At 49.7% G+C, this 20,774-nt stretch overlaps 2 protein-coding genes across 7 annotated transcripts in view; both read right to left on the bottom strand.

The window, feature by feature from the left end:
- Positions 1 to 12: 12 nt before the first annotated feature.
- Positions 13 to 11,668, bottom strand: MEN1 (menin 1). Of its 5 annotated transcripts, none has more exons than XM_088137468.1 (10): positions 11,238 to 11,668; positions 10,054 to 10,503; positions 8,830 to 9,038; positions 8,185 to 8,313; positions 7,710 to 7,750; positions 7,342 to 7,429; positions 6,246 to 6,382; positions 5,602 to 5,740; positions 4,378 to 4,548; positions 13 to 1,593 (listed from the first exon to the last, which is right to left on the bottom strand). In XM_088137468.1, the coding sequence occupies exons 2-10, from the start codon at positions 10,487 to 10,489 to the stop codon at positions 1,162 to 1,164; spliced, it is 1,782 nt and encodes a 593-aa protein (XP_087993594.1). In that variant the 5' UTR covers positions 10,490 to 10,503; positions 11,238 to 11,668; the 3' UTR covers positions 13 to 1,161. The 5 variants fall into 5 exon arrangements, with proteins under 5 accessions (XP_087993594.1, XP_087993595.1, XP_087993596.1 ...); XM_088137469.1 differs by having other exon boundaries at positions 11,361 to 11,668; XM_088137470.1 differs by having other exon boundaries at positions 11,367 to 11,668.
- Positions 11,669 to 14,293: 2,625 nt separating this feature from the next.
- LTBP3 (latent transforming growth factor beta binding protein 3) overlaps positions 14,294 to 20,774 on the bottom strand; it is a 36,183-nt gene continuing 29,702 nt past the window's right edge. The window contains exons 23-26 of one of the 2 annotated variants that reach the window (XM_088137463.1): positions 19,938 to 20,099; positions 19,438 to 19,515; positions 16,778 to 16,909; positions 14,294 to 15,300 (exon numbers count right to left, since the gene is read on the bottom strand). In XM_088137463.1, coding sequence (XP_087993589.1) covers positions 15,155 to 15,300; positions 16,778 to 16,909; positions 19,438 to 19,515; positions 19,938 to 20,099 — 518 coding nt within the window. In that variant the 3' untranslated portion in view covers positions 14,294 to 15,154. The remainder of the gene's footprint in view (positions 15,301 to 16,777; positions 16,910 to 19,437; positions 19,516 to 19,937; positions 20,100 to 20,774) is intronic. The other variant, XM_088137462.1, reaches the window with a different exon arrangement.

Below are 20,774 nucleotides of genomic sequence, written 5' to 3'. Positions count from 1 at the left end.
AGACTGCCACATCTTGTTTTAAGAGAAGGGTTCAGCAAAGCTAAGGGATTTAATTTTCCTAGACAGCAATAAAAGAAACTCCTTGGACTTGATGATGTGGGAGAAGCACTGCCTGGGGCAGGAACACAAGCCCTGGGATTTTTGACGTGATTCGTCTCTGACAAACTACAAGCAGGAAGCCTGTATCTCCCCTCGGGGGGGAACCAAGGTCACCTTCGATCAGAAGCGCCCCCCCTTCCCATTTCCGACACAGAATCCAAGCCAAGATCCTGCTTTCTGCTGCCTTTTATTAGCCGCAAATCAGATCAATGGCTGGAAGAGACATTTCCCTTTATATAAAAAAGAGCCTTAAATTTTTTTCAGCCTCTGCAAAACTCTACGAAAAATCCCTATCACCTATACAATTGCAGAACCAAAGCCTCCACTCAGATCCTTTGAAAATGGAATTTCTTTTATCGTCTATAAACGATAACGTTCTTGGGATAACACCCAGATTTTTTTTTATCGGTAGCTGTCACTCGGGAGGATTTGTTCGCAGTTGTCCGCACACCGCTAATTCCGTCTTGTTCTGGCTTCCCCATTTTCTTCAGTTGATCTTATGCTTTTTCCCTGGTTTGTTACGAGTTAATGCTACACATCTTTTTTTGAAAAAGACACTCTGTTTTCATATTCAATCATGTTATGTTGTGATATTCAATCGTTCAATAAAAAAAGAGTCCCATCCGCTGGTCACAATGGACGCTAACTTATCCCACGTCCCATTTGCAGATAGGAGAGTAAAAAAGAGAGATGGGTAAAAAATGCCCACCAAGTTCCTTTGCACAGTGGGACGTAATTCCAGTCTCCATTCCCGAGCCCTCTCCGCATCTGTCTCCAGGGCCTTGTGCTTTATCTCCTGGATCCCTTGAAACGATGCTCCTCCTGGGTTTGGCGAGTTGGCGGGAGCCAAAGTCACCTTCGAAAGCTCCGTTTCCAGCCAAGGGTTGAGAACCAACCAGCAAAGATCCCAGCAAGAGGTGAAGAGGACCATCAGGTCCTCTCAGATTCTGGCCAGGGGAGAATCGGAGGAAGAGGGAGCTGAGCAAATCCTCGCTGACGAATCGGAAAGTCTCTCGTCCGGCGCTCCTCCTGCTCGCCGCTGACCCCCTGGGGAATCAGAGTTCAGAGGGACTTCCGGGGCCGTTTGAGGAAGGAGAGGGCGTACGTTCGGGGGGCCGAAACCTTCTGCTTTTTCAGCTGCACCTGAGACTGGGCCGTGAGCTGTAGTTTGATGGCGCTCGAGTTGATCTTGGCGGCCACCAAGAGTTCCTTCATGCCCTTCATCTTCTCGCTCTGGAAGGTGAGGACGGGCCCTTCAGGAGGGGGGCTGGACCCGCTGCCGAGGCCCTCCTCCTTCTCTGGAAGGGGCCGGTCCGGCCGCTGGCTGGAACTGGGCCGCCGGCGCTCCGTGGCCTTCTTGCCCAGAGGCGGCTCTTCCGGCTTGGATTCTCGGCGGGGGCCCCGACGCCGGCCCTCCCGGGGGTCCTCGCTCCCTTGGTCATCGTCGTCGTTCGCATCCATGTCCCGGCTCACCAGGGTCACCTTTTGCCGCACCTGGAAGGAAGAGCAAGGAAGGTTCTTGCAACTGTCTGGGGAAAGCCTTGAGCCAACGCAAAACCTCTCGCGCGCCGCGCGTCACGCGTTCTTCAAATCCCCAGATTAGTTTATTCGCTTCCTATTGCATCCTGTTTTTCAAATGTAACTCAGCCCTTGTGCATTAGCCTCCCATGTTGTATTTTATCTCGGGCAACTGCTTAGAAGACACTGAAAGAGCATTATTAGACCATCTTCCTGGGCCCCAAAATTCACAGGGATGCTGACTGCAGCTGTGGGAATAGAGATGGCTGCAATGGAGAAAGTCGGGGACAAACGGAGAGAAAATACCAAAGTACAGAGACATCGCGCTGACAGCAAAACTCACATTTTCAGGGTCACGTTTTTCCCTGCCTGCTGTGAAAGCTAGACCCTGGAAGGGTCCTACAAAGAAAAATGGATCCCTTTGAACTGCGCAGGTGGAGAAAACAGTTGAGACTCGCTTGGATTTCAAAAATAAATTATTTAATATTAGAGGAGGCAACCGCTCGCTGGATTGTATTAGTCCAGGACTCCATTCCTATCGAGCAGCATTTCTCAACCTTGGCAGCTTTAAGAGGTGTGGACTTCAACTCCTAGAATTCCCCAGGGGAATTCTGGGAGTTGAAGTCCACACCTCTTAAAGCTGCCACGGTTGAGAAATGCTGCTATAGAGAAATAAGTTTGTGGCAAAGCAGGGTGGGCAGGGCTGCATGAAGCTGTGGGTGTGGCCTAAACCAAAATGGGTGGGGCCCTAACTCTCCCGTTCTCCGCCTGCAGCAGGCTCAGGTTCTCAAAGGGATGCAGAGTTAGGAACAGAACATGCAAAGGGCTTTGCTGTCCCAAGGATCTGCCTGCCCTGTGACGGATTTCACCCGAGTCTGAAAGCAGGATTGTAGCTTGCTCTGATCCACGGAGGGAACTCCTCGGAAGGCACTGAATGTTCACAAACATTCTCCCGGCTGGGGAAGAGAAGAGATCAGGGACGCCCCGCAGCAGAAGTGAAGCATCGGTGACAGAAGTGTACAATTTGGCCCAGGAAGAAAAGCTGAGTTGGGACTAGCTAGGTGGGGCTGTGAGTCTTTGACGGAGCTGGAAAAAGAGACTGGGGGGGCGGCAAAAAAATCAGATAAAGGGGAAAGTTCAGGAGGCAGGATGGCTGAAACAAGGCAGATCAGAGAAGGAAGGAGATTTTAACACAAAGGGTGGAAATAACCCTGCAGCCCGCCCGGCGTTTTTATGATCTTGGTGCTCTTTCACTTCTCCATCTTCTCTTGCATTTTCCCTTCCGTAGAACAATGCAGTGAGTTTCCCCAAGTAGTTAGGATTTCTGGCCTCATCTTTTCTGCCCATGGCACCATTGAAAAATAATAAATAATAACAACAAATAATAAAATTGATTAAATGCGTATGCTGCCCGACTTCCAGCAACTCTTGACTTGACTTTTATGTCAAGTTCCTTAATCACCTGGTCAATATTATCTTCTCTATCTGGGAGCTGCACCCCAGAGTCAAGCGGCTTTCTGATTTTTATAGAGAAATTGCGGGAGTTTCTCCAATTCCTCACCTAGAAATAGCTGAGAGTAAAACTGGTATATTCCCATGGCTGTTCCTTAAGTTGATGCAAAGATCAGATCGTGCTGTGAGGCCATTTCACATCCCAGAATTAAGGTCATTTAGTCCAGCCTCTGCTCAATGCAGGAAGCTGGATTAAAACATCCAAGGCAGGCGGTTATCCAGTCTTTACAACAGTGTTTCTCAACCTTGGCAACTTTAAGATGTCTGGACTTCAAGTTGAAGTCCAGACATCTTAAAGTTGCCAAGGTTGAGAAACACTGCTCTACAATGACAAGGAAATCCACCAACTTGCTGGGTTATTGGTTCTTCCACCAATCTGCTTGTTTCTTCTAACCTGATTTTTACAACCTGACTTCCTCCAACTTAAACTCTATTATTCCATGTCCTATTGCTCTGGAATGAGCGAGAACAGATCTCATCCTTATTTTATATTATATTATTTTAGCCACAGCATTTGCAAAGCATCATTCTCTTCTCTTCTCAAGGCTACAGATGCCCAATTCCATCAGTGTCTCTTCACAGTATTTTGTTCCTTGTTCCCGAACGATTCTCTCTGCCCTTTGCAGAATCTGTCTGAATCCTTCATAAACTGCCCAGAACTGGACACGGGACTTGAGATAGCGCCTGATCAAAGCAGAATCAAGTGGAACCGACTTTCTGAGATTTGGAAATTGTACGTCGGTTGAGGCATTCTAAAACGGCCTTTGCTTGTTTTGCAACAACCTCACACTGTGGGCTCATACTGAGTTTGCAATCAGCAACTCCTTCACTGTGTTCCTAATCCAACAGGTAGTGAGACTTAATTAGAGGTCCTTACCCTCATTATTTCGTGATCCTCCTAACTGGAGAAGTTGGGAAGTGAATCTGGTAAAACTCAGGACAAAGCCCCTGTTTTTATCATGCTGGCTGGGGAATTCTGGGAGTTGAAGTCCACTCATCTTAAAGTTGTGAAGGTTGAAAAACACAGTCTCCAGTCTTCCTCTGCCGAATACTGCAACTATCTCACCATGGGGATAGTACAACAGCCTGAATCCCAGTGACCCCCTCTGCAAAGGCCACAAAGCCCTCCTGCGCTTCTTAAAGCGACTTTCTACTACTCCACATTTCCCTCCACCCCAAATCGTAAGACCTTCCCTCTCTGCCCACCCAGGATCCCCAGTCCCCTCTGCGCCAAGGCCGACATCTCACCGTCCCATCAAAGCGGCTCAGGGATTGCACGAGGAAGGTGGCCCAGCCCACGTGAAGAACTGGTGTGGGGCTGCCCTCTTCCCACTTGCAGATGCCGTCATAGAAGCGCAGGAGGTGGGCAAAGCACTCGGGATCCTGCAACGCCGAGCCACCTGCTTGAGATGGTGAAGCCTAGAGAAGGGACAGAAAAGGGGACAGACTCTTCTGTGATGGGGTGATACTTGCAAACACTGTTCTGCTCAGCTCAGCCCCCCAATCTATGGGCTTCCCATGATGCTGTCCCCCACTGGCTCAAAACTGTCTCATCCTTCTACAGGTAGCCCTCACTTAATGACCACAATAGGGACTGGAAAATTGGATGTTAAGTGAGGTGGTCATTAAGCAAGTCACCATGTGACCGGACCTGATTTTACAACCATTTTTACAACGGCCATAAAACAAATCACCTCGGCCATTAAGCGAATCACATGGTCATTAAACAAATCCAACTTCCCCGATGGACTTTTTTGCCAGAATTCACTTAACGACCACGTGATTTGCTTAACATGATTCACATAACGACCATCGTAAAAAGATTGCAAATCGTGATCACATGACCGTGGGGTGTGTGTGAGAGTTTGCAATGATCGTGTGAGTAAAGATTGTAAAGCAGTTTTTCTGAGGCCATTGTAACTTTGAACCTTCATTAAACAAATGGTCATTAAGCGAGGACTACCAGTACTCCAAAGCTTCCTTAATGGCTATAAAAACTTCTCAAGTTGGTCTCAACATTGCCTGCACCCCTCCCACCCATCATATACATTCCCCATTCCACTATTTTTTCTGCTAAGAAACTCTGCAAGAGTCTTAAGAGGGATAACAACACCCTCAGCATCAACTTGCTTGCTCGCCCCAGGTGAACAGGAATTCCACCCAAGCAAGCACATGATCTGAATGAGGAATCATCCCTGCTCTTCCTCTGCCAATCTCCTTAGTTCTTACGATGGTTGTGGAGGGTGGGGAGCCTGTTGGTCTGTTTTTACTTCTTTCCCTCCTTGGCTGAGAAGCTAATCTTTTCATATTGCCAAAATGGAGGAAACATCATTTTCTCTATGGCCAGCTCCTAGTAAGCCAGCATCTTTAATCGTATCATTAATGAACATGATGCTCCTATTCTTCAGTGTTAATTAATTGGTCATATAGTAATTGCTGATTATTTAGTATTGTTGTTATTCCATTACTGACCTCCCCTCTGTCCCCAGCCCCCTTCTCCTCAGCAGAGTCCGCAAGGCTGGCCACCTCTTTCAGCAAGTTGGGAATAACGTCATTGGCCACATCAAAGAATTCCTTATAAATCTCTTCATCTTCTCGGCAGTAGTTATAACTGCAGAGAGAGAGGACACAGAGAAAACAAGGCAAAGTCCTGCTAAGCAACCGTTAAATACAAGGAAGGACTACCCCAAAATATAGGAGAGGCTGGTGATCTTGGAAAATCTTCCCCAGAGCTCACATGATTTGGGCATTCTCCCAACTGAACCAAACCAGATTTTCAGGGCAGAAGTAGTAAAGGTTCACTAACGGAGAAAGGAAACCCATCCTGTAGAGCAAATCAGATGTGCAAATTCTATCACAGTGAGGACACCTTAGTTCATTCTAGAGAAGCCCGTGGGCAGGGAAATGGAATTTCCCCTTCCTTGAGCCTATCAAAAAACACGTTGCCCAGCAAAGCTGCTGGTTTGTAATTCAAATTTCTACTGGTATCAGAAGAATCCTTCCTGGCTATGCAACTAGAGCTTGCATTTGTTGGAAAAGAAATGTTTTTCTTAATTGATTTAATAGCCCAATCCTTTCCATGGAAAAGGGAAAAGAGGACATTAAAAGGAACCTACTCTTGGATAACAGTAGCCGAGTCAGCCCAGGCCTCCAGCGCTTCCTTGACGTTTTTGTTACGGCAATGATAGCTGGCCAAGTAGATGTATGGATAAATGTGCTCGTTGTGGTAATACTGCTTGGCTGAGCTGATCCCCTAGCAGGAGACAATAGGGGGATTAGAAAGAGAGGGGTAAGATCCAGACATCTGCACGGTCTCCTTCAACCTCCAGAGATCAGTTTGATTACAAAGAACACAGAAGTCTCCATCATCATGGAAGCATCAAGGGATCTTCGATCAGCAGAGACCTCTTTCTAGACCCTAAGGCATAACAGGCTGTTGATTGTGGGGATCTGGGAATCCACAGAGGGAGCTGGCGAGATCATACACATCGTGACATCATCACACAAAGGACGTTGTGCATTATTCATGACTCACCCTCTGTGTGATGATATGACAACTCACTGGACATCATCCTGACTCCTCTCTGCCACCTGTGGGTGGGGTGGGGTGGGGTGGGGTGGGGTGGGGTGGGGCCCTCCAAAAAACATTTTCCCCTTCTTGTGCACACCTTCACACAAATCTCATCCACATTCTCTTATGATCCAGCCTGCACCAGATGACCCCCAGAATGGCTGGCTCGGTATGCTCCAGGAGGAAAATGGAATGGGCCACTGTGTCCCAAAGGGGTGGATTTTTAAAATGTGTGGACTTCAACTCCCAGAATTCCCATGCTGGCTGGGGAATCCTGGGAATTGAAGTCCACACGTCTTAAAGTTGCCCAGGTTGAGAAACACTGCCGTCCTGGAAAAGCTGTGGGGTATAGAAATCTAAGTGCGTAATGTGGTCTGAAGCTCCCATCACCATTTCTTAGCCTCATCATCTTCTAGATCGGGCTGTGATGAGGAAAATGTAACGGGGGACTTGTGGGAAGAAAAAAGTGACACCTTTTTTTGCATAGGATAACTCAGGGATGGGTAACCTCCATCAAAGTGAGCCAAATTTGTAAGGTTTATTATTACAGCTGTAAGACATAAATAAATCTCTGTTTCTACCACAGCATCACTGGAGGTATGCCTTCTCGCCCCCACCCACCCTAAAGGACAGGAAAATACCTGGTGGTAAATGAAAAGGGGGTCAGGACGGCCTGGCGTGGGTTCAAGCTCCTCCAGATCAGCCAGGTTCCCTAAAGCCATGGGATACCTGCAAGGAAAAGAAGAGTTCGTAGAGCAGATCTGAACCTTGCCACAATTTCAGCCCCACCTGGCCAGCATCACGGTTTGCCTTCTGGTTTTCAAAGATGGTACCCTTCTGGCAAGCAGATCGCAAAACCATCAGCAAGAGATACGAGAGAGGGGATCTACTCCCGCACTCCAGCCGGCTGGAGGTGGGGACGGGACATTTTCTATCAGACCCAAGCCGGTTGGTCGGCTAGGTAGCTGGCTTGCCCAGCCAAAAGGCAGGTGGGCCCCTAATTACTCACCTCTCCAAATGGTGCATGTCATAGAGGACCCATAATAGCTTCTGCAAGGGACAGAGAGACAAGAGGTGGGGGTAAGGGAAAGGAAGCTCGTCAGCCTTGCGAGGTAGTCCAGACAGGCAGCACACTCAGAGAAGCTAATTCTACTTTATTGTAAGGTGACGTGAACAGAATCCTGCAAGTCTGAAAGTCCACTTCTCCCCCATCGCCTTTACAGTCTAAGAAACTAGGGGGGTCCCTCCTGAGACGTTTCCCACGCCCACATTCCTTCTGCGGACTCGGCTGCCTCTTATCCGACCGTTGTCCAGTCTGCAGCTCTTCCTCCTGTCTCCCAAGGTCCTTCCCGCAGACCATTACGCCCCCCAAAGATGAGGACGGCTTAGAAGGGTCGGACACAAAGGCCACGTCACGAGGGACTGGACTGGAGGGCGTTCTCTTGCCCGATTCAGCGTGGGAGCTAGGCCTGTGGTTAGCTCACCTGCTGGAGCTGCAGCAACTCCAGGCTGTCGGAGTGCAGGTCGATGGAGGGGTTGATGGCGCAGACCATGAAGGCAACCTCCATCTGCCGAGTGCAACGCAGGTAGGAGCCCTTCAGGTACAGCCAGCTCTGCAAAGAGGGAAGCAGGTTTGAAGCAGGAATCAGCACGTGCTTCACCCGCAGAAGCATGACTCTCACATCCGAGTCTCCTAGGCAGCTTCCCACCTTTCTCTCTCCAAATCGAGGGCCAGTTTGCCAAAGTGAGCCAAGTAATCTTAGCCTCTAAGAAGCCTCAGAGGTCAAGCTGCAGCTGAGTCAAGTCGAATGGAAAAGCCAGCGTAGGGTGGGGGGACGGTGCTGGGCTGGGGGGAGGGAGACCCAGGTCTGAGTCCCCCCTCAACCACAGAAGCCCCTGGAGGACTGAGTCAGTCCTTCGCCCTCAGCTGGGTCAACTTCCCCTCTTATGGGGGGAGATGGCAGGCGAGAACACGCTGAACGCTGCCTTAAGGCCCTGAAGGAAATCTAACGGGGAAATCAGCGAACCAGCCCTTGCTTTGCTGGCTGTGGCTGTCGGACGGGGGCTAGACTAGCTCACAGCGAGAAAGGCAAGCAGATCAAGACAGGAGCAGCGGCCCGTTTTGTTACCCGTTCAGCCACGCCCGAGTTGACCGTCTGCCCACGCCGGTCCTCGTTGCCTTTCCCGTGCCACGTGACCTCTGCCGTCTGCTCACCGTCCTTGCCAAACACGACCCACGCGTGATCTTCCGAGAGGGCGAGGTGCACGTCAAAGAGCCCCAGGGCCTGGCATGCTCCGACCACCGCGAAGGCTACCCCGGAACTGTCTAATTTGGTACCTGAGAGGGAGAAAGATCAAACCAGATTTAGACAGACATTCTGGCATGTCTGTGATTAGATTTATACCCCGCTGCTGTTTGCGTAAACACTCAAGGTGGCTTACAAATGCTTAAACAAATACAAAGTATGAAACATAGGAATACGGTCCATGCAATTAAAACCCCAGTCATTAATTTTATTGGCGGCCCCAGGCCAAGAAAAGCACAAACATAAAATTCAAAACGCAGAAACACCAACGCAACATGTAAAATACAGGGAAAAACCCAAACCTGAAGCAATTAATATTGAGAAGGTAAACTGCCTTCCTTCTGCAAGCCACAGCTATTGCTAGGAACTTGGCCACCGTTGTAGAGATTGTTCAAGTTAGGTCTTGCAGAAGGAAGACTGTAATTTCTTGGTCAAAAAGATGACTAAAGTTTCTGGCAATCTGGTTTATTTATTTATTAAATTTATACGCTGCCCATCTCCCACAGAGGGTGACTCTGGGCAGTTTACAATTAAAATCCGAAACAATAAAAACATAAATATCCATATTAAAATAACTAATAATAATTCTATAGAAAAAGCCTGTATACAATTCAAGATGATGAGGGGAGCAGTCTCAGTCTCCCACTGGCCAATTCCAACAACGCGAGCCCCCTTCAGGCCCCCAGGCCAAGCCATGTTTTCACACTTTTTGTTTTAATAAGTGCTAGATGCCATGGGTGGTAAATCCAAGTCCAAAATTAAAATCATTGTGGTTAAAAATATCAAAGAGCTGGGTCACCAAAAATGCGTTTTTGCTGTTTTCCTGAATATTGGGGAAAAGAGGGCAAACCATGCGCCTCCGGGGAAGGCATTCTGCAGCCCGGGAGCCGGGCAGGAAAAGACCCCGCCTCACGTCTCCTGGAACCAGAGGGCACCTTCAGAAGAGCCTTTTCTGCTGATCGAACCGGGGCAGCCTGCAACCAACATCTGACGCGCATGACGTCCCCAACATCCGCGCCTCTCCAAACCCGGGAACCGGGAACCCACCTGTGATGAAGCTGAACAGCGACTGGATGTGGGCTCGGTCCTTGAAGTAAGAGCGGCTCAAGCTATTCCAGATGACATCCGAGACCTTCTTGACCAGTTCCCGGGAGGAGTACCCGTCCGGCCGGGGGTAGAGCGAGAGATCCACGGCGCCTCGGATCTGGGCGGTGAAGCGGGCGTGCAGAGCGCCAACGATGCTCAAGTCGGCCACCGGGAAGTAGGTCAGGCTATCGGGGCCCTGGGCCGGTTCGAAGCTGATGCCGGGCACGTTGGTGGGGAGCACCCGGTTGACGGCCAGGAAGTGCTCCACGAAGCCCAGCACCAGGGAGAGGAGCACCAGGTCCGGCTGCTCCCGGTGCAGCTCCAGCTCGAAGAGGCGCACCACGTCGGAGACGGAGCGCAAGGGGAACAGAGCCTTCTGGGCGCTCCTCAGCCCCATGGCCACGGGCAGGGCTGGAAGGCAAGCAGAGGAGAGGAGGGGCTCTGAGGGCGTGGCGGCAACAGCGCGTCCCATCACCCAAGGCAGGGAAGCATGGGCTCTCTTTGAAACCTCAGGGTTGCTCTGGGACACTCTTTTCCAACCAGGGCAACTTTAAGAGGGGTGGACTTCGACTCCCAGAATTCCCCAGCCAGCACAGCTGGCTGGGGAATTCTGGGAGTTGAAGCCCACCCCTCTTAAAGCATGCTGGCAGGGAATTCTGGGAGTCGAAGCCCGCCCCTCTTAAAGCATGCTGGCGGGGAATTCTGGGAGTCGAAGCCCGCCCCTCTCAAAACTGCCCCGGCTGGAAAGCCCGCCCCGTGACCAGGCACGCCCCGCTCCTTCCAGGAGCTCGTCCGTGCAAAGCGCCTCCGCTCGGCTCCGCGCCGCGGCCAGAGCGGGCGCTTCCTCGGGCGCTCGGCTGCGGGGCCGGACGGGACGGGAGCCTGCGGCGCCCCCCGTTCGGGACAAAGGACCCTCCCCGCGGCGCCCTCGCGCCGGCTCTGCACGGGCTGCGCGCGGCGGGGCACCCCGCCCGCGGCGCTCGGCCGCCCCCGCTCTGCCGCCGGGGGTGCTGCGCGTCCCCGGGAAGCCGCCGCCCCCCGCGCGCGCCCCTCACCTGCCCTGCTCCACAATTCAAACGCGCGGCTGCGAGGCTCCCACGCCCGCGCCCCGCGCCCCGCCCCGCCGCGCAAAGGCGCATGGGTACCGGAGTCCCTGCCTTGCAAGGCCCGCCGGGAAGGATCTGGCGGTGCCCGCGCGCGCGTCTGGACTTCGGAGGGGACTCCGGGGGTGGGGGGGTCGGAGCCCGGGAGAGCCACTCCCCGCCCACCGAAACCTGAAGGGCCGTGCAGGCCGTAGGAATGCTGCCTGGGAAGGCGCGGGCGGCTGCGGCTCACGCCCCTTTCTCCGCGGTCCGCGCTTGCAGCGGTCCGCCTGCAGAGATCCGGGGGGCCGCTCTTTCCGCCAGCCCTCGCCTCCTACCGGATCGCAGCGGCAGCGGCTTTTGCCGCGGTTTTGGCATTGGAAGCCAAAACGCAAAACTTTAAAGGTGCTTGCTTTTATTCCCAGGGATTCTCTAAAAGGAACCCGGAACTCTTTTCTCCAGCCGGTAGAGCTGCTCTACTTTTTATCTCTGGGTCCGCGTCAGAGGACGATCTGGCCTTGCCACGCCAGTCAGAACTTCCCAGTGACCCTTGGGGCCCAGTACTTTTTTTTTAAAAGAACCCCTCACCCTGTGCACTCTGGGACTTGTAGTCTCCAGGAATAGAGACTGGAAACTCAGTTTCTGAAGGGTGGATGGAAGTTTTTTTCTGCATTTTCTCCTCTTGCAGTTTTATGTTTAGGGCAATGCTTTTTATTTTATTTATTTATCATATTTATGTAGCCGCCCATCTCCCACAAAGTGGCTCTGGGCGGCGACAAAGTGACTCTAAAATTTATTTTTTAAAGAAATTCACTATTTTTGCAGAAGCATACATTTCTCTCTTCCTCGTTCTAATCCTAAACTTCATTCAGCCTCTTAATGGGACGATGCAACTGAGATTTAAAGTAGGAAGAAGGAAGGGGAAAATGTTGGCTAATCTGTGCGGTTTCCCCAGAGAAATTCTTACCCTTGACCTCAGGGTTTCGAAGCAGAATACCAGCTTTAAATTCTCCAGCAATAATACCCCCTGGGCATGCTTGCACTTCTAATATTTTACTGATTTAGGCCAGCAGCTGGAGCTGTGGTTGTGTCAACCAGGTGTGCCTGTGAGTGCAGCCATGAGTTAGTGTGCAACCAGCCTTCCCTTCTGAATGGTCGTATGGAACCTGAAGCCGGCCATGTTGGGAGGGCCCCAGGCTAGATTTGGATGGGTTGCTGATCAAAAATGACCTCACCCAAGGTGGGATATAAATCTAATACACTGCTTCCCAACCTCATCAATTTTAAGATGTGTGGACTTCAACTCCCAGAATTCCCCAGCTGCACCTCTTAAAGTTTCTAAGGTTGAGAAACACTGATCTAAGAAATAACAAAATTATTTTGGACAGGTTGAGTAGTCTATACTAATAGGTAGTCCTCGTTTAGCGACTGTTACGATGGTGATGAAAAAGAAACTCTGCGACCAATCCTTGCGTTGACAACCTTCGCAGGTCTATAAAGCAAAGTTGAAGTAAGAACATTACATTGTGATGTTTCACTTAGCAACGCTTAATAATTGAGTTGCAGGTCCCAATTGTGGTTGCTAAACAAGGACTCCACTAGTATTACTACCACTAGTCTGCTATGCTGGTAGCAATGCTAGGGTTAAGGATGAGCGTGGGCAGTGTTTCTCAACCTTGGCAACTTTAAGATGTGTGGACTTCAACTCCCAGAATTCTTCACCCCGGCTGGCTGGGGAATTCTGGGAGTTGAAGTCCATCTATCTAAAAATTGCTAAGTTTGAGAAACCTGGAGCGTGGTTATAAGTCACAGATAGTTATGTTAGAGCCATTACATTTAGTGTAATTAATTTACACAAATCTCTTCCTTCAGAAAAATTACACTGATTTCTAATAGGAACCAGCCACACGAAAAACATCTGCAGGCCGCCTAGAGCCGTAGTTTACCGTTCCGTGTTGGGCAACTCAACTGATTGTGGTTGGTTAAGTAAACCATGACTGAACACTGCTTTTCTGCACTCGTGTTTTTTTTAAATTTCTGTATTTTTTTTTAAACTTGCAATAAAATAAAATAATTTTTTAAAAACCCTGCTTTGCCCAATTTAGACACGCCATCAGGTGCATGGACTTCATGGTCAGAATTTCCAGTAATCATGGCCAGTAGAACTTGGAGAACTTAGGTTCATTTACCTAGAAGAGTCCCAATTGATGGGGAAGCTGGTTTAGCAGTTCTGGAAATGCCACCGTATTTGTGGGGTATTTTTTAGAAGAGCGCTACAAATTTAAGGGCGCAGGTGCCCTTGCGAATGAAAATCCAGATTTACTTGGCAGAGACAGAGACTAATTAATCCCATTACTGATGGGGTGGCCAAATGCAATCCTATTCAAATAAGCTGTGATTGTCTACAGCAGTGTTTCTCAACCTTAGCAACTTGCAGATGTGTGGACTTCAACTCCCAGAATTCCCCAGCCAGCATGGCTGGCTGGGGAATTCTGGGAGTTGAAGTCCACACATCTCCAAGTTGCCAAGGTTGAAAAACATTAGGTTAGACCAATATGCAGTTGAAGGTGCAATTTGGCCTGTATATTTCCATTTTCCCCCAGCTGAGGAAGCCCCAAACTTCCAGAAGTGTGGACTTCACTTTCCGTAATTCCCAGTCAGCAAGGCCACAGCAGAGAATTCTGGGAATTGAAGTCCAGAGTGCCGAAGCTGGGAAATTGATTGACATAACCATTCCAACCTTGTTAAGCATCAACCTGCCAGTCTTCAAAGTTTGTTTAGTTTGGAATATGATGGTACACGCTGCCTCCTCTGTGTCCAGTTTTGGAGGCCAAGATAAAAACCACAGCACTTCATTTCTCAGGGTTTATTTATCTGAACTTCATTTTACAAATTTGCAAATGACAGAGGCAATATCACCCTGTTGTAGTGGAAATCTGCCATGAAGATATCCACTCTGCCCTGTGCTTTTCAGAATACTTTCATTCCTCACTGCATTCATTGCAGGACCAAGTACTGTGTTGGAATGGATGACCTCTGAGTAGCCCCCCAACTCTATGATTCTACAATTCTCCTCCCCCATTTTTTCCCTTTTTCCCCCCCTGTATTTCTGCCAGCCTTGGGCTTCTGCAAAACTCATTTATATCTCCTCCTTGTATGTAAAAAAATAGTTCTGACTATATAAACTTGTATTTATATAATGCACTGGGTGATGAAACCCCAATCCTATGGTTCTAGTTTTAGTATATTGTGCAAACTTATAAAATTGGATGAATGGACCAAACTGTGGGGACATGTGACAGGAACCCACAAGCTAAGGCGTTTTGCTGTAATGAGCACAGAAAGGGCCATAACTTTTAGAGATATCGGCATTCCTGCAGAATCACAGAGATCAGACAAGATTTGGGGTGATTGTTTAAAAAATAAACGTTTGGGTCGGGATAAGCCTGCTTTGGCCTGAAAATGCTGAATGCCCCATGCTGTAGTCAAAGCCTTTCTTTTTCCTGCTGCCGAGAGCGAATCAGACACAGTCAACTTTTATGGCAATTTCCTTTTTTTTTAATTAGCTGATTAATTTCAAAGTTTTCTTCTTTTATTCTCCTTCCATCAATGTCTATTATGTACAAAAAAGTTTTTTAGTTCTGAATCCTATAGAAATGAGTGCAAACCAACTGCATTTAAAAAAAACAACAACCCTAACAATCCAGCGGGTTAAAGGAACAGAAACGCGGATAGGTACAAAATCTATAGCAAAATCAATGCCCCTTCATCGTAGCTGGTACAACTTTTTTTTTCAAAAAAGGTCCTTAATAAAGTGAGAACCGCCTTGCTGAACTTAGGGAAAAAAGGTGCTCCCAGCCCAGTATCCAGTTTCCAACAGTGGGCAGCGAGAAGCAGCTCACCATGGCCGGGGGGCAGAGAAGAATCTGGCTCTCCGATGCCCACGTCCCCTGCCCTTCCACGGTGGTGGGTTCTACGCGCTATCGCTGGGGAATGCAGATTCCGCGAGGCCAGGAGCGCGAATAGCCCGCCTTGCAGGTACAAAAGTAGGAACCGCTCGTGTTCACGCAGCGCTCGGTTTTACAAAGCCGGCCCCGTTGGTTTAATTCCTGGCACTCGTCGATATCTAAAAGGAAGGAAGACAGGGGGAGGTGGACCAGGTTGCTTCCTCGACCATTTTCTAACGTTCTACCTGGGCAGAAAAAATATCCTGCGCTTTGCTTTTTTTCCCCTCTGCCGTTTCTGATGGGGAAATCCGCCCAAAAACACCACCCGGGGAATTGTGTTGAGACTCTTACTTGGAGCAGGAGGCTGAAAAATGGGAAATTCTCACACAGGGGAGGAAAACTTGAGAGAAAGGGCAGGGAGGATTTCGACTGAGCATCAAAAAGAGATTCCCAGTTCATGAGGACAAAGATTTGATTTGTCAGCAGGCCTTCCCCAGGATGCCCAAAGGCGCTCTGTAATTTGCTAACTGGTTGGGGAATTTCTCTTACCCTTTTGAAAGGGAGGCAAAAATGAAGCAGAGGAGAGGGGATGAAGGAAGGAAAGGGGGCAGAGACCTTTCAAAGCCAGCCTCAAGAACAGTGAGGACTAGAAACGTGTGTCTCAAGGAAGGCTAAGCAAAAATAAATGCGCCAAGCATGGGCCATTCGCCCAGCCCACACACAGAGGCTGTGTGTTCACCGAACATGTTTAAAGTAACTAGGTCACTTAACAGATTAAGTAGCTGCATTTGCATAACATGCCAAGCTAGCTTAGGTTTAACCTTGGCTCATTCTTAGGTGGCTTAAAGTGTTTTGAGAATTCAGCCTAGTTGCTTAGGTGATGGTTTAGCGCAGTGTTTTTCAAACTTGGCAACTTTAAGGCTTAAAGATGCTTAAAAATGACTTTAAAAAGTCTTTAAGCTCTTGGCTGGGGAATTCTGGAGTTGAAGTCCACACATCTTCAAGCTGCCAAGTTTGAAAAACACTGGTGTAGTGTATGGTGTAATTTGTGGTGGGAATGCAAGTCACAAAAAAGCCCACCAGGCGTGCATGCCTGAAGTATGTCCCCATTAAGTGGGGGACAGTTGTGGGTGCAGGGTGCAGAGCTTGGGCTGAATGGCAACACGTAAGAATTGCTCTCCTGAATCAGGCTACTTTATCTGCTCTTACATCTTTTTTCTGACAGCTGTTGCACAGCTGCCTCAAGAAACAGCCTTCCCTACCCAGCAGCTCCGAGCTGTCTTTGGGTGATTTCAGGAATCTAAGCAGGATCACCAAAGCTAAGCAGAGTGGATGGGAGACCACTCAGGAATCCTAGCCTCGATGGCTAAATTGTGAATTTAAAACAAAATTCTAAGGAACAGTAACAGTAAGCCCATATAGGAAAACCTATAAACAAACTATATAGCCGTGACTAAGATGTCACAAAGGGCTGAGCCTGTTTGCTGGCATCCAGAGATAGACTACACTGAACCCAGAGGTTCCACAGGAGCAACTAATAATCCTGAGATTGTGAAATGGATTTCATCACTCGCTACAACGTGCTTTCAAGGGTTCACCTGGCCGAGAATATCAGGGCAGCACACGAGTGGGGAAGCGTCCATCCGCCCCTCTTACCCAGGCAGCGGGTGCGAGTGGCGTCCAGCTGGAAGCCCGAGGGACATTCGCACACAAAGCCCTGCTGGGTGCGGACACAGTGCCCGTTCAGGCAGCGGCATTCGTCCGAGTCCTCTTCTGAGCTGTCAGCATCTGGGGCCAAAACAAAAGGATGCAATAAAAGGCCCAAACATCTGGAAAATGACCGTGGGTCACTTCCTGCTTCGTCTGCTCCCAGCACACACCCAGTTGATTCCTACATCCAGATCAGAGCAAGACACTCCCCATTCAGTTCAGCCAGCAAAAAACAGAGTTGGAGCTTTGTTTATTAAACATCGGCCAACATCAAAAACGCTTAACTGACATAAATGGGGACAGCAGGGAGAAAGATATGAACAACAGGCAAAAATTAACATCATCTGTATCTCTACAAGTAGTCCTCAGGTTGCAACAGAATTGGGACTGGAAGTTCCATCGCTAAGCGATGACGTCGTAAAGCGGGACCGCATCGCTTAGCGACGACAATTCCTGCAGACCCGGTTGCCAAGGTTGTTAAGTGGGAAGTGGTGGGAGTCCCGGGTAAAGAGTGTGGGGGAGCCACAGGAGGGCGGTGAGGCCTGGGAGGGCCGGCGGAGGCTGCAGGAGGGGGGGGTGCTGCAAGTCGGAGCATCTTACTGGAGTGACTTGCGACCTCTCCTGCTGGCTGCCCCATTGACTTTGCTTGTGGGAAGCTGGCAGAGAAAGCTGCAAATGGCGATCACGTGCCCGCGGGGGTGCTGCGATGGCTGGAACTTTGGGGATCGGTTGTACGTCCATTTTTTCAGCACCGCCGTACCTTTGGACGGTTGCTGAACGAATCGACATAAGCCGAGGGTTTCCTGTATATCTATAGCAAAAGGACACTGAATTTTCCAGAGCCATTTTTTTGTACCTGCCAGTACCTGGCAGGAGCAGAATACAGATGGAAAGGTGGACACCAGGTGATCCTTTCTCTATTCTGCACCGTGAAAGAAATTGGTGATGGGGATGATGTTTCTAACGTTAACAGAACATATTCAAGACCCTCCTTTGTCTCTAGATAACACAGACACCTTGGGGTACGGGGAAACTGAAACAGAGAGACAAGCTGGCTAAGCCGTTTCTTTATCCTGGCTACTTTAGTGTCTGTTTAGTCGTCTCTCTCTTCTTCAACATTCCTGACTTTCCAGCAGAAAGGGGCTGAAAAGAAAACATCAAATGGAAAGGAAAGCTGGTCTCTTTCGATTGATCATGACTGATTACGTGCCAATTTCATTTGTTATCCTTATTTACAACCTTATCACTTCCCAAAGTTCAGTCCACAGGAAGAAAATGAGAGGGACAGAGGCAATGGGAAGCCTTGGCCTTAAAACACAAAGGCGCTGATTCTAAAAAGCTGAACTTGAAAAGAAGCCTCTGGACCCATCATCCTGAGTCAGAAAGCTGGAATTTAGGATTCCCCCCAGCAGTGAAAAAGATTTCTTTGGGTGCAGCCCCAGATTAGGAGCCTAAATCTTAATGGACAGGAAGAAACTGGTCGGTGGGCCAGACCGTCAAGGCCCTTTGAAAGAGCAGCACCCTCGTGCTGAATTTAGACCAAGCGTGTCCGGGGAATGAGCTGAAACAGCCACGCGTGTTACTAGGTTGGGAAGAAGGATTATATTACTAGTGAAAAAAACGTAATATAAGAGGTATGTATGTTGGGGAAAAAGGGGAAAGAAAGAGGAAAGAGAAAAAAGGATGGAGGGAGCAAGAGAGAGAAAGGAGAGAAAGAAAAAAGAAAAAAGGGAAATACAAAGAAAAGGGAAAGAAAGAGGGGGAAAGAGAAAAATACAAAAGAAAGAAAGAGACATACAAAAACTGAGAATCTAAAAGGTGCTGTATATGCCATAGAAAGTGAGAAAGAAAGAAAGTGAGAAAGAAAGAAAGAAAGAAAGAAAGAAAGAAAGAAAGAAAGAAAGAAAGAGGGAGGGAGGGAGGGAGGGAGGGAGGGAGGGAGGAAGGAAGGACGGAAGGAAGGAAGGAAGGAAGGAAGGAAGGAAGGAAGGAAGGAAGGAAGGAAGGAAGGAAGGAAGGAAGGAAGGAAGGAAGGAAGGAAGGAAGGAAGGAAGGAAGGAAGGAAGGAAGGAAGGAAGGAAGGATATAAGTAAACAAACTGGGAAGGAAGGGAGGGAAGGTGGAGGGAAAACCCTGTGCGACCCAACAGACACATTTCAACATTTCTTGGCTTCCCCTGACCTTCCCCTTCCTGCTCTCGAGTTCTTTTGGTCTCTCATCCCAGGCTGTGCAGCTGCCAGCCCCAGCCCTGCGGGGTCCAGCCTGGCAGTTCCAGGAAAAGACCGCTGTTTGGCCACATTTAGAACACAAAAAGCGGTGCTGAATCAGTCCAAAGGCCCACGTAGAGCAGCCCTCGGTAGCTCAGTCCCCCCAAGGAGCCCTGAGCCACCAAGTGGTGCTCTTTCCCTGATGTCTCCCAGCCCCTGGATGGAAGAGGCAAAGCGACTGAAGGGAAACCGAGCCAGCCTGACTTGTGAAATGCCCTGAGGGGTTTGCCCAATCCCCTCGCAAAGCCATCGAGGGTCGTGGGCATCCCTCCATCTTGTGGCAGCGAGTTCCACCGTCCACGATACTATCCGTGGGCTCTGCTCCCTCCTTCACCTCACCTTTATGCACCTCCCCAAAGGGTGTACTGAAGTCCCAGAAAGAGTTGCTCTCGCTTGGAGCAGACTGGCAGTTGGAACCTGGGGAGAGAGAAAGACCACAGCCCTCATCGCCATCGTCCCCTCCCCAGACGCCGCCCTTCCGGAGATGGGCAGAGTCCCCGAGCTGGCATGGAAGCGCAAGAGCCCTTCTGCAAGAGCCACAAGATGTTCTCCAACACGCACTGAGGCGCAAAGTAAGATGCTGCAAATGCATCTTCCCCCAGTCCCAAATGTGTAAGAGAGGGGGAAGGAAAGAGAACTCTGCACATGCTCTACAGACCCTTCACCTCCCAAGCTTAAATCCTGATTTTGGAAAAGATCCGGCCAGAAGTTCAGTCTCTCTAATCAACCCATCGTTGGAGAATTTCCCAACTCCACCGACGGTCGGCTCCAAACCTTGAAAACAGCGCCAGTGCCAAAAGGAAGGGCGAGATGCCAGCCTCCCCAGAATGCCCAGTTACCTGGGCTGCGTGGCGGGCAGGCGTGGCAGTGGTAGCCCCACCCTTTGCCATGGTGGCAACAGCACTCCTCGTAGGTCAACTGTTGGCCGCCAAACGGAGACGAACACATCCCGTCCTCGCCTCGGAGTTGCCAGCAGACGTCCCGTCGATCGGTCACCTTGTCTGTGGGGGGGTGGGGGAGAGAGGAGAAGGGAAGACGAGGCAGACGGGCTAGAAATTCAACAGGGCAAGATCTGGGGACCTTCTGGGCTAGGGATGAGTGCGGCTTTGTTTTCCAGGCAACCCAACTTTTGCAAAAAGAGGAAGAGAAAGAGAAGAAGGGAGGGAGGGAGGGAGGGAGGGAGGGAGGGAGGAAGGAAGGAAGGAAGGAAGGAAGGAAGGAAGGAAGGAGTAGGCAGGGAAAAAAGTAAGAGGGAGGAGAAGGGGGAAACAGAAAAAAAAGGACAGGACAGGAAGCTCTCGCTGCTGCCTGTAAAGGTGGGGAAAGAAAGAATCAAGATAGGGTGTGCTGGAGAGAAAGACAATGAACCTGTATTGACTTTCACAATTTTTATGTGATTCAGGACATCGAAGTGCTGCCTAATCCCAAACAGTTCTGGAGGTTGCCCAAAGATAACTGTGAAATGCCACCATCCAGGCCCTCTCCTGATGCCACCCCGAAGTCATCCGGATCAGAACCAAAGCCTCAAAGAGCCCGGGTCCAAGAGATGCTGGAACTGCCGCTGGAGCCCTAATCACCTGCTGGGGAGCCTGGCCGAACTTCCACTCCTGTCACGGAAGAGGCGTGATTAGCTGCAGAGGGTCAACCCCCTCCTGGCAGGACCTGGGGAAGGTCCG

The sequence above is a fragment of the Python bivittatus genome, unplaced genomic scaffold (genome assembly GCF_059951505.1).
Source record: "Python bivittatus isolate LINGU-HERP-01145 unplaced genomic scaffold, Pbiv_v1 ctg000180_np1212, whole genome shotgun sequence".
Classification (NCBI taxonomy): domain Eukaryota; kingdom Metazoa; phylum Chordata; class Lepidosauria; order Squamata; family Pythonidae; genus Python; species Python bivittatus.
Note: the sequence above shows the minus strand (reverse complement) of the source record. Positions and strands in the feature narration are given on the sequence as shown.